General features: G+C 44.2%; 1 protein-coding gene across 1 annotated transcript; it reads left to right on the forward strand.

Annotated features, from left to right (window-relative positions):
* Window positions 1-10,763: 10,763 nt before the first annotated feature.
* On the forward strand, window positions 10,764-12,128 carry cldn8.2 (claudin 8.2). Its single transcript, XM_047017804.1, has one exon. The coding sequence runs from the start codon at window positions 10,841-10,843 to the stop codon at window positions 11,714-11,716; it is 876 nt and encodes a 291-aa protein (XP_046873760.1). The 5' UTR covers window positions 10,764-10,840; the 3' UTR covers window positions 11,717-12,128.
* Window positions 12,129-13,339: the final 1,211 nt, after the last annotated feature.

The following is a 13,339-nucleotide window of genomic DNA, read 5'->3' on the forward strand; positions in this document are numbered from 1 at the left end:
GATGTAGAGTAGTAGATAAAGAGTTCAGTAATGACTGACATTTCTTGAAAATATAGCTGTCTTGCCCACACTTTTTTACATAAAAAACAATCAGTATGAATTTCCACATAAAAGCAGAGTTGTGGCATAGTGGCTTTTCTTTATTCTTTAACCTATACTGGTAAGAAATTGCATGTTTCTTAAGTTAGAAGGTTTACCTGGGATCCTTGTCTCTGTTCTGTAGCTTTTTGGACCACACAGAAGAAAGGCTGGTCAATGGAAAACTCCTTACAAAAGGACATATTTTATTAAAGTAAGAAAACCAAGGCACTTGTATACTGTATATAAGTATCATACAAGAAAGCCAGGCAGCCTGGAGCTGTTTGGAACTGACTGTAAGTCGGTATGTGGCCTGCTTTGATGTTTCTCACTATGGTGCTACTTATAGAATATCTAAAACATACAATTTGACCTTGACTCTTTGTCTGTGAATAGGGGTTATGCGCAACATTCTTCCGGGTTCTACAAAACAGATGTAACTACTTCCGGCCGGCCGCTTTTGAGGTAAACACAGCGTAGTAAAGGCCACCTACTATAGCCGGTGTTTAAAGGAGCTACCCTTAATTACAATTTCCCATGTACACAGGATTGCCAAACGGACTTCCAGATCCCCGAGTACCCTGGGGAGTAGCCTTTTTTGTTGTTACTCGCAGACGATTAAAACAGTCAAACGAAGACTGTAGCCTACTGTAGAAGTCCAAGTGGACTCAAAGAATGCAGTGTTTGGCAATCAACTGCAACAACTACCAGTGTGACAGTATTTATTTACAGGTCAATTTTGTCGTAGCGTAATCTTATACACCTGCTAACTTTAACGTTTTTTTTGGCCTAGTAGTAGGCGAGTAAACGTAATTCCTTCTAGGAACGATAGGTCTTAGCTATTGAAACCAGAACAATGATATGGATATGACACTAAATTAAAATGAGCTTCTTAAATTAATTTGCTGAATTCATATATTTCATTGATAACTTAGCACTAGTTGTGTAGCTATGTAGCCTACTGTAACGTTGTAGTTAATGTGTAGAGCTAGTGTTAGTGCTACCTCCTGGGAAACGGTCTAACGTTAGGCTATTATAACGTTATTTGAACTCATCACTTTATTCCTGTCACACTTACCCCAATGTAGAGAGTAATACAACTTATAAAATCCTTGAACTTCCCTGTCAATATAAGTTATTTGGATCATCTAGCGCTGCAGATGTGTACAGAAGTGATGGAAGCGGAAACGATTACATCTGTTTTCCGGTTTGAACGCTGAGCGCTCCGCATAACCCCTATTGATTGTGTACAGTGAATCCAGAAAGTATTCACAGCGCTTCACCTTTTTTATGTTATGTTACAGTCTTCTTCCAAAATGTATTCAATTCATTTGTTTTCTCAAAATTCTACACACAATAACCCATAATGAAAAAAGGGAAAACAAGTTTAATATTTTTAACAGATTTGCATAAATTAAGAATTAAAATATAACATGTATACAAGTATTCACAGCTTGTGGTCAATACTTTGTTGAAGCACCTTTGACAGCAACTACAGCCTCATGTTTTTTTGAGTACGATGCAACAAGCTTGGCAAACCTATTTTTGGGCAGTTTCTCCCATTCTTCTTTGCAGGACCTCTTAAGCTCCACCAGGTTGGATGGGGAGCATCAGTACATTTTATATTTACATTAATGCATTTAGCAGACGCTTTTATCCAAAGCGACTTCCAAAAGAGAGCTTTACAAAGGTGCATAGGTCACTGATCATAACAACGAGATAGCCCCAAACATTGCGGGTAACCAAAACATGAAGCATACATTGTGAAAACTAAATAAGTCTCAAAGGGAAGAACCATGAGAGCATGTAGTTAAACAAGATACAATTAAACAACATGAACCTCGAAAAAGTGCAAGGGTGTATCTATGAAAAAAGTAAGCAACAAAAATATATTACACAGCAAGTACAATAGTTTTAAAGGTCACATGACATAAAAACTTAACTTAAGGAGGTTATTTAACATTAATATTAGTTCCCCTAGCCTGCCTTTGGTCCCCCAGTGGCTAGAATATTCGATAGGTGTAAACCAAGACCTGGGTGTTCTTCTCCGCCTTTGAGAAAATGAAGGCTCAAACGCTCTGGCTACCGCCCTTTTCTCTGCTTTGCCCCACCGGTAAATCTGGCCCGCCCATGAAAAAGTGAGCTATGATCGTGCAAAGGCAAGTGCGATATCAGTTTTTCCTGGAGAGACATCATGGCTAGCAAACGAACAAAGTATAACAGTTGCTCTGTGTTTGGATGTACATATCAAAACAAAAGTATTTTTTTAGTTCCTTCATCCAAGCTTCTGCATTACCAGTATCTTAATTTTATTTTTGCTGGAAATGTGCCGACACAACTTCCCAAAGTTTTGTATGTCTGCGGCAAACATTTCACCACTACTGTTTCCTCAACTTGAGCCAACACAAAGCTGGCCTTGCTAAAATTAAATTCTGGATCATTACTAAATCTCCTTGGTCAAGTTACAAACCTTGGACAAGTAAGTTAACAAACGCTATATCAGTTTTTGCTTTACTGTATGGTTACCTAGCTTGCTACCCTTAAAATATGGCTGTAACATTAGCTCTGCAGCTAACAGCTGAGTTACTGTTGCTAATGTAAAGATAAATGGCATCAAGTGTGTGTGTGAATACAAACACTGGAACGCCAGTGTTGTACACTTCTTTGTTATTTGGATAACCGTTATGCTGTTGGTGTTATGGCACGCGCGACATCCGCCTTTCCCCTCATTGAAATTATTATGAGTGTGCACCTCTGCAAACCAGGGTGATTTGATGAGAATGGGCAAATTCAAAGCATCTTACAGCAACGGGGCTACGAGTCAGCTGAGTTACTGTCGCTAATGTAAAGGTAGATGGCATCAAGTTTGAGTGTGAATACAAACGCTGTAACGCAGGTGTTGTACACTTCTTTGTTATTTGGATAACAGTTCTGCTGTTGGTGTTATGGCTCGCGATATCCGCCTTTCTCCTCATTGAAATGACTACGAGTGTGCACCTCTACAAAACAGGGTGATCAGATGAGAAATTTGAGGCATCTTACAGCAATGGGGGCTACGAGCCATTGAGATACATCCGTTGTAAACATTAGCGCATGTTGCCGCCCCTCTCCTCCTCATTAGCATTTAAAGTTGCAGAAAGAGATACAGCGCATTTTGAGGAAAGCTCATTGAGGGACTGCTCGTAGTGGCTGTAATTATGCACCAAGGCTGAATTTCGGGAAAGATACTTCAGATACAGTAATAGGGAACCACTAAGGCCTATATAAAAGTATCCAAAAACAGCATATCATGTGACCTTTAAGTCAGTTACAACTAACCAACAAGAGCCTCTCAATAAGAGTCATTGTGATCCTGGAGGAAACATCAGGTCCAGACAAACATTCCTAAGTGCCGTTGTACTCCCGGAACAAGTGCGTCTTGAGCCTTTTCTTGAAGGTGGGGAGACAGTCAGTGTCTCTGATGGAGGTGGGGTGTTGAATCCACCATTGGGGGGCCAGACAGGAGAAGAGCTTGTGTTGGGACCGGGCGCTCTTGAGCGGTGGGACCACCAGACGGTTGTCAGAAGAAGACCGTAGGTGGCGGGTGGGGGTGTAAGGCTGGAGCATAGACCTGATGTAGTCGTGTGCAGTCCCGTTCACCGCTCGGAAGGTCAGTACCAGAGTCTTGAATCTGATACAGGCCATGATGGGAAGCCAGTGGAGGGAGAAGAGGAGCGGGGTAACATGGAAGCGTCTGGGTAGATTGAAGGCCAGGCGGGCTGCCGCGTTAGGAATCCTCTGGAGAGGGCGGGTTGCTCATGCTGGGAAACCGGGGAGCAGTAGTAGTCCAACTTTGAAGTGCTTGGACTAGCAGCTGGGTGGAATGCTCGGACAGGTATATCCTGATCTTCCAGATGTTGTAGAGGGTGAAGGTGGTCACCCTGAGGTTCCTGGCAGAGGATGAAGGGGTCACAGTCGCAGATCCCAGGGTGATTGAGAGATCGTGGGAGATGGAGGGTTTGGCCGGTATGATTAGGAGTTCTGTTTTGGCGAGGTTCAGCTGGAGGTGGTGCTTGTTCATCCAGGCGGAGATCCTAGCTGAGATCCCCGGATCAGTCAGGGGGGAACGACAGGTACAGCTGCATATCGTCAGCGTAGCAGTGGTAGGAGGAGCAGTGGGAGGTGATGGTTGGTCCAAGCGAGGTAGTGTACAGGGAGAAGAGGAGGGGTCCAAGGACGGAGCCCTGTGGGACACCAGTGGAGAGCTGGCGGGGGCCTGACACTTTGCCTCCCCCAGGAGACCTGGTAGGATCTTCCCGACAGGTAGGATGAGATCCACTGAAGTGCAGTGCCAGTGATGCCCATCTCAGAAAGTCTGGCGAGCAGGATTTGATGGTTTTACCGTATCAAATGCTGCCGAAAGGTCCAGCAGGATAATGACAGATGACCTCGATGCCGCTCTGGCAGACTGGAGGGCAGTGGTGACTGACAGGAGGGCGGTTTCTGTGGAGTGGCCAGTCTTGAAGCCCGATTGGTTGGGGTTGAGCAGGTTGTTGTATTTTCAGATTTCTCCAGAGATGTTCAATCGGGTTCAAGTCTGGGCTCTCGCTGGGCCACTCAAGGACATTCACAGAATTGTCCCGAAGCCTCCAGAGATGTTCAATCGGGTTCAAGTCTGGGCTCTCACTGGGCCACTCAAGGACATTCACAGAGTTGTCCCGAAGCTGTTGTTGTTTTTTTTTTTTTCAGCTTTATTTTTTTTCAGCGTTATTTTTTTTTTTAAAGCTCTGTTTATTACATTTTTCTTTTTTTAAGACAAATGTACAAACAACACCATAAACAACAATAAACATACAACATTGCTACCAGACCGGTCCATATAGTAAATTAGTAAAGGTGTTATTAATAGTTAAGCGAGATATGTTTTTGATACTTGTTTTAACAGTGACAGCAGTACAAGTACAATATGTAACAAAGCCATTTCCATTGTATCCATAACAAATTTGTGATCATTGTAAAACATTACTTCTATCTATTCAAATTCAAAATATAGTCCAGTCCCAACAGTTCCAGTGGTTTCCTCCATTTTTGCAGAAAAAGCTGAGTCTGTCCATTAATGTAGTGTCTGAGTCTTTCCAGGGTCACGACGTCCAAGATGAGAGATTTCCATGTGGAAACAGAGGGAGGGTCCTCACCGACCCATTTCACCATTATGGCTTTCCTCCCTAGCATTAAAAGCGACTGAATCACATCTTCATTATTTTTAAGAGAAACAGGGATATTTCCAAGCAGACAAAGAAGTGGGTCTAATGATACCTGCTGACCTATTGCTGTACTGATACCTGTGCATACTGCCTTCCAAAATATTTTAGTTTTTTCGCATTCCCACAAGCAATGCAACCTTGTACCTACATGAGATTTACATTTTGGACAATTTGGAGAGGCTCCTGTTGTAAACTTGCTATAGATATAGGGCGAAATGTAGACCTTATGTAAAATATTATATTGTGACTCTCTATATCTGTTACAAATTGAAATTTTGGAAGGCAGTCGCAAGATCTTGTCCCACGCATAGCCACTCATTTTTTATCTTAGCTGTATGCTTAAGGTTGTTGTCCTGTTGGAAGTTGAACCTTTGCCCCAGTCTAAGGTCCAGAGCGCTCTGGAGCAGGTTTTCATCAAGGATGTTTCTGTACATTGCTGCATTCAGCTTTCCCTTGATCCTGCCTAGTTTCCCAGTTCCTGCCGCTGAAAAACATCCCCACTACATGATGCTGCCACCGCCATGCTTCACTGTAGGGATGGTATTGGCCAGGTGATGAGCGGTGCCTGAGAAAGATGGCGCCGGTGAGGGCGGCCGTGGTTGCGAAGTGCGCTCTGTTTTGTCTCGTTTTGTCTGTTAATTCAGTGTTCTGCCAAGATCTCCGGGGTTCTCTAACAAGAGAAGTACTTCTGAACATAAGGACCACAACTCCTGTGGACTTATTTCCCACTTTTCTGCTTCCAGCAGCAGATTTAGTGGGAATTCTAGCCAGTGCCGCGCTAGGCTTTGCTCATGCAGTGAAACGCCGTAGAAGGGGAAAGCGAGCGAGAGCACTAGTTCAGCTACGCAGACGTGGAATCCGAACAGTGCTTCCAAGTTTTTTCCTCTCCAACGTACGTTCACTGTGCAATAAAATGGACGAACTTCAGCTACTGATGGTGAAAAACAGAGACTTTCTTTCATCTTCGGTTTTGTGCTTCACGGTGACATGGCTGTGCGATTTGATCCCGGACACCGCCTTACATCTGGCAGGCTTTCAACTTGTGAGAGCTGATCGGGACACTGCACTCTCTGGCAAAACCAAAGGCGGTGGTATTTGTTTCTACATCAACAGTGGCTGGTGTGTAGATGTGACAGTGATTCTGCAACATTGTTCTCCGGATCTGGAATCATTTTTTATAATCTGTAAACCTTTTTACTCGCCACAAGAATTTGCGTCGCTCATTTTGGTCGGAGTTTACATGGCGCCGGGCCCACAGGTTAAAGATGCCCAACGCACGCTCGCCGACCAGATTCTGAGTGTGGAGCGAGCAAACCCGGATTCCCTTGTTATTGTACTCGGCGACTTTAACAAAGGTAATCTCAGCCACGAACTCCCTAAATACAGACAATTCATCAAATGCCCAACCAGAGAAGAGAACACTCTGAATCACTGCTACACTACAGTCAGTAGAGCCTACCACGCCGTCCCTCGTGCAGCACTGGGCCACTCTGACCATACCATGGTCCATCTGATTCCTGCATACAGGCAGAAATTAAAGCTCTGTAAACCTGTTGTGAGGACATCAAAACAGTGGACCAGTGAGGCTATGGAGGATCTGCGGGCATGCTTGGACTGTACTGACTGGGATATGTTCACGTCTGCTACCAACAGTCTGGATGAACTCACTGAGGCTGTGAAATCATACATTAGCTTCTGTGAGGACTGCTGTATACCAACACGCACCAGGGTGAGCTTTAACAACGACAAGCCCTGGTTCTCAGCAGAGCTGAGAAAGTTGAGGTCAGACAAGGAGAAAGCTTTTAGGAGTGGGGATAGAGACAGATTCAAGGAGTCGAAGAACAGGTTTAGCAAGGAGGTGAGAGTGGCTAAACGACTGTACTCTGAGAAACTGAAGCGTCAGTTCTCTGCTAACGACTCTGCTTCTGTCTGGAGAGGGCTAAGGCAGATCACCAACTACAAGCCCAGAGCCCCCCACTCCACTAACGACTCCCGCCTGGCCAACGACCTGAACAAGTTCTACTGCAGATTTGAAAGACAATTGGACAGTCCTGAACTACCCCTTCCCATTCAGGAGGCCTCCCCCCTCCCCCCTCCACTGTGACGACTCTCTCCATTCAGGAGGGTGAAGTTAACAGACTTTTCAAGAGGCCGAACCCCCGCAAAGCAAATGGGCCGGACTCTGTCTCTCCAGCCACCCTCAAGCACTGCGCTGACCAGCTGTCTCCTGTGTTCACAAACATCTTTAACACTTCCCTGGAGACATGCCATGTGCCAGCCTGTCTCAAGTCCTCCACCATCATCCCTGTGCCCAAAAAGCCAAGGCCAACAGGACTTAATGACTACAGACCCGTCGCCCTGACCTCTGTGGTAATGAAGTCTTTTGAGCGCCTTGTGCTGGCACACCTCAAATCCATCACAGACCCCTTCCTGGACCCACTGCAGTTTGCCTACAGAGTCAACAGGTCGGTGGATGATGCCGTTAACATGGCCCTCCACTTCACCCTACAGCATCTGGACTCCCCAGCATCTTACGCCAGGATCCTGTTTGTGGACTTCAGCTCTGCCTTCAACACCATCATCCCCGCCCTGCTCCAGGACAAGCTCTCCCAGCTGAACGTGCCCGACTCCACCTGCAGGTGGATCACAGACTTCCTGTCTGACAGGAAGCAGTGCGTTAAGCTGGGAACACAAGTCTCTGACTCCCGGTCCATCAGCACCGGATCTCCTCAGGGCTGCGTCCTTTCTCCTCTGCTCTTCTCCCTGTACACCAACAGCTGCACCTCAAGTCATCCGTCTGTCAAACTCTTGAAGTTCGCGGATGACACCACCCTCATTGGGCTCATCTCTGACGGGGACGAGTCTGACTACAGGTGGGAAGCTGACAACCTGGTGACCTGGTGTAGCCAGAACAACTTAGAGCTCAATGCTCTTAAGACAGTAGAGATGGTTGTGGACTTCAGGAAGAACACAGCCCCACTCACCCCCATCACCCTGAGTGACTCCGCAGTCAACACTGCGGAGTCCTTCCGCTTCCTGGGCACCATCCTCTCCCAGGACCTCAAGTGGGAACTGAACATCAGCTCCCTCACCAAAAAAGCACAACAGAGGATGTACTTCCTACGGCAGCTGAAGAAATTCAACCTGCCAAAGACAATGATGGTGCACTTCTACACAGCCATCATTGAGTCCATCCTCACTTCTTCTATCACCATCTGGTACCCTGCTGCCACTGCCAAGGACAAGAGCAGACTGCAGCGTATCATCCGCACTGCTGAGAAGGTGATCGGCTGCAATCTGCCTTCCCTCGAGGATCTGCACACCTCGAGGTCCCTGAGGCGAGTGAGGAAGATTGTGGCCGACCCCTCCCACCCTGGACACTCCCTGTTCCAGCTACTCCCCTCCGGCAGAAGGCTGCGGTCCATCAAGACCAAAACCTCACGCCACAAGAACAGTTTCTTCCCATCCGCTGTTGGCCTCTTTAACAAGGCCAAGGACTCATACTGACTTTAATTCACAATCTGCACAATGACACCCTGCACATTTCAATTTGCACTATTGTATCGTTTGCACTATCTGTACTTTTAGGTTAGATTGTAAATTAGGGCTACTTATATTATATTTTATTTTTTATTCCCCTTAGTATTAGCTAGACCCCCCTTAGTATTAGCTAGACTTTGCTCCTTTTGTATAGTCAGTCCACATATTTAAGTTCATATTCCTATATGTTTAATGTATGCACCTCCCTGCCAAAGTAAATTCCTTGTTTGTCCAAACATTCATGGCGAATAAAATACTTCTGATTCTGGTTTCCCCCAGACATGATGCTTGGCATTTGGCCAAAGAGTTTAATCTTTGTTTCATCAGACCAGAGAATTTTGTTTCTCATCGTCTGAGAGTCATTCAGGTGCCTTTTGGCAAACTCCAGACGGCTGTCATGTGCCTTTTACTGTTATGGGGTATTGTGTGTAGAATTTGAAAAAAATGAATTGAATCCATTTTTGAATACGGCCGTAACATACTACACGTGGAAAAAGTTAAGCACTGTGAATACTTTCCGGGTGCACTGTATATTTTTTGTTTATGCTAGTGCTTCTAAACCCTGCAAAATGTAAAACGTATAAAAACTTTCATTGACATTAATCAAATGTGTAAAAACAAATAAACAGCAGCTCTGATGGTGGCAATTGTGGCCTTGGATGTGGTGTCCAAGTAGCCTGGTCCTAACCAGACCCTCGTACATTTCATTTGTACAGAGGGTCTGGGATCGCTCCATTGACAAACGTTAACTTCCTTGAAGGCGGGTCCTCTGTTGAAGTTTAAAACTATTGGATCTGCCCAGAGCCACTCTGATTTGCCATAACCAATCGCAAGCGTTCGCCTTAGCCAACTCCTTCACCATTACTGTAACGGAGCTAGCTGCCGTAGCTGGAAAATCTAACTTTTCCCAAACCCTGTGGGGAGGAGGGCCACAACATCATGGCCACCAACAAACTCAGCAAGGAATGTTCTTGCTCCGGCTTTAACCTATGGATATTCAGCAGTGTTGCCACAACCGCAGAATAGTTTCGCTCGCATCTTTCTCCGCCGCCATTACTGAACTACTCAAACTAGTGCACAACATCAACGTCATCGTTCTCAGCCACTCCCTCTGTTCGCTGATTGGACCTACAAACAATGTGTTTCTGGAAACCGACTTCAGAGCCGAGCTCCCAGACCTAGTACAGAAGCCAAATCCAAATTGAGCGGAAGTATGTAGGAGGGCAGAGCCAGGCTAGGCTTTTTCTGTGTCTTCCAATCATAAACACTTAAAAGTGACCCCATGCTGGCTATTGAACCTGTTATTTACTTGGCTAGCCTACTATATTGGCCTACATACGTAGTCCCATTTACAACACTGAGAATCCAAATGTGGTCATCTTGAGATGTTTGTATCTGGATCAAGGTGATCCAATCCAATGTTGTTTTGAAAAACCAGTACGAATGTAAAATGGATGACCTGATCCTGGATAGCAAAACATGGGATTTCAAAATCCAGATAATTCTTATCCAGATTAAACTTTTTGAACAACTGGCCCCAAGTTCTAACTGGTGTTGAATTGAAACAGACCCATCTCCAGTTTCTCTGCTCCACACTTGTCAGAGGCTCCTTTTACACACTGTCTCAGCCAACAAGACATCCACACACAAATGATTACCCTGACTGTGTACGTATACTCTACACAATTAAACATAGGTGTTACAGAATATAAATGTATATAATAATATAACATAACATATAACATAATGTAATGTTATTTCAAGTTTCAATGACTTGTCTGTATCAAACCAAGAAATGCCAGTTTCACAGCCCTCATTTATCAGATTGCTATAAAGCAGGTAAACCAGTATGGTTGCATTGCATCGTTAGCATATTTTCTGGGGTGTATAAATTGTTAGTCCTCATCCTCTGCTCTCATTCAGAAGCCAGCAGAGAGGACAGTCACAGGCCTATTGTCTGTGTCTTTCTGACAAACAACATGGACAGGTCTTATACAGCCTACAGTGGCTATGATGGTAAACCTTTATCTTATGCTGGCAGTGCATATGATGAGAAGACAGCCCAACAGTATGCAGACTCGGTGCAAGCGGATACAGAGATGTGGGAGAGAAAGGACAGGAAAGAGGCTATTTGCTGTGAGGTGGTGGCTCTGGCCATTGGCTTTATTGGCCTTATTGGTGTAGCTGCTGTGACTGGCTTACCAATGTGGAAGGTGACAGCTTTCATCGAGGAAAACATAATTGTCATGGAGACACGTTGGGAGGGCCTGTGGATGAATTGCTACAGACAGGCCAACATTAGGATGCAGTGCAAGGTGTATGACTCTCTGCTTTATCTGCCCCCAGACCTGCAAGCAGCTAGGGGCTTGATGTGCAGCTCTGTGGCTCTCACTTCTTTTGCGCTCATTGTTTCTGCTGTCGGCATGAAGTGCACAAAAGTTGTGGACCACCGTAAACGCACCAAGCATGTGGTTCTGGTGGCTGGGGGTTGCCTGTTCCTGATGGGCTGTATCACCACCATCATCCCAGTGTCTTGGACCGGCCATGTCATCATCCAGGATTTCTATAACCCCCTGCTGATTGATGCCCAGCGCAGAGAGCTGGGGGAAGCTCTTTACATCGGGTGGGTGACGTCCGCCCTACTCTTCGTTGCTGGGGTCATCCTGCTGTGTCGCCATGCACCCCGCACTAACGAGGAAGAGGAGAGGATGGTTTATAACCCAAATGCAAACATGTACCTGCCTGGATATACATACCAACCCTACACATACCAGCCTGCATATTCCTACCAGCCTGCATACTCTGCCCCACCACCTGGCTCTGTGGTTTACACCCCCAACCCCCAGTACATGTGAGGGAAATCAAGCTCACAAAACAGAGATTGAGTTGAGTATGCCTACTTCAATCCCCATTCATTTTCTTTTCCAGAGTGCAGCATTGTCTGGACTTTTTGTTACCAAACTTAACTTAATGATGATAAAATTGTCTCCAATGATCTCACAAATAAACGGTTTTCAACATATGCTATGTCAATCAATGAAAATTAGATAAGTCAAGTGTTTCAAAACCCTTAAGAATTGTTTTACTGTCAGTAAGACCCTGTTAAGAATCTGCTCTTTGTTAACATTACAAGCACTAGGCTTATTCAAATGTCTAAAGGTAACGTTTCATTTTATTGAATATTTTCTTTAGCATTTTCTTTTTTGTAGCACTGGCCAAAACCAGGTCTACTGTGGTTTGAAATAAAAAGAAAAACATTTGTAGAAATTGTCCTTGATGTGCAATACCTTCAAATCTAATTATAGTGAAAAAGTTAAGACATTTTATTTTACTGGCGAATGGTTTCATGTTTCTTACCAAACCAGTTTTTCTCTAGTCTGAGGTAAGTCAGTGAAAATGTCCCATTGTCTCTTTTGTTGTTGCTGGAACAGTACCTGAACCAGTTAAACCAGACTGGTGCAATGGGTTGACCCAAAAAGGTATCATGTCAGAAAAGAAACATGGGCCAAGCAATAACCTGTTTTTCGTTTAGCAGACATTTTTTCCAAAGTGATGTACAAATAAGGTATGTATAGAAAATACAGTAGAAGATCAAGGATCAAAAGTGCATGGTCAGAGTCAAGGAACATACTTACAAGCCCCATTGCTAAGTAACCACATGTCAGCTTTAGCAGTGGTTAAAACAGATGTTTTTTTTTGTTATTTTAGAACAAAAACAATACGATTACAGTGCAACCATAACATCTCTATTTCTTAAGTTTATAGTAACATTTTGATGATAGTGGCTTGCCAATTCATATGGAATGAACAAAAATAATGGTATTATAATGCAATAATATCTCAATTCCTTTATTACAGTCTGACAATGACATCTCAATTACTGAAGTGCTTACACTTTACTCCAATGCCTAGTGCAATGCAGCTGAAAGCAACATATCTGAAATGCAACACCGACTACTCAGTGAGTTCAGTTTCATGCCATATCACAGGATCAGAAATACAATGTGCAGGAAAGGGACAAAGTCTTAGTTATCACAACAAGTGATGATGTGCTAAGTGTTCCTTTTGGTGCCATTAGGCCGAGAAGAAGAGCAGAAGAGGAAGAGTAGCTCCAAGGGAAGTTTGGTCTACAATAGTTATTTGTTAATGTAGCAATGAAGTAATTGAGAAAATATTAGTAGCTTACGTCTATTTTAGCTTAAGTTGTGTTAATTTTGGCTGTCGTGTTTTGTTTAATATAATTAGTAATTAATTAAATTTAATTGTGCTCATTATTGAAGAGAAACAATGGTTTCTATTCATCCACTTTGGGATGAACTCTGTCTTTGCTCTTTGGTGGTAGGAATGAACTCCCTTTTCAACTACGCACTTCTCAGTCACTGATGACCTTATGATGAGGTTTGAAGATGCTTTCTGGACTAAAAAGTTGAACTAAGGGCATTGTACATATTACTTAAATGTACATCACTTTTCGAGGT

The sequence above is a fragment of the Hypomesus transpacificus genome, unplaced genomic scaffold (genome assembly GCF_021917145.1).
Source record: "Hypomesus transpacificus isolate Combined female unplaced genomic scaffold, fHypTra1 scaffold_65, whole genome shotgun sequence".
In the NCBI taxonomy this organism is placed as follows: domain Eukaryota; kingdom Metazoa; phylum Chordata; class Actinopteri; order Osmeriformes; family Osmeridae; genus Hypomesus; species Hypomesus transpacificus.

Coding starts and splice junctions, on each gene's coding strand:
- cldn8.2 (XM_047017804.1), top strand. CDS start 10,841: ATGGACAGGTCTTATACAGCCTACAGTGGCTATGATGGTAAACCTTTA.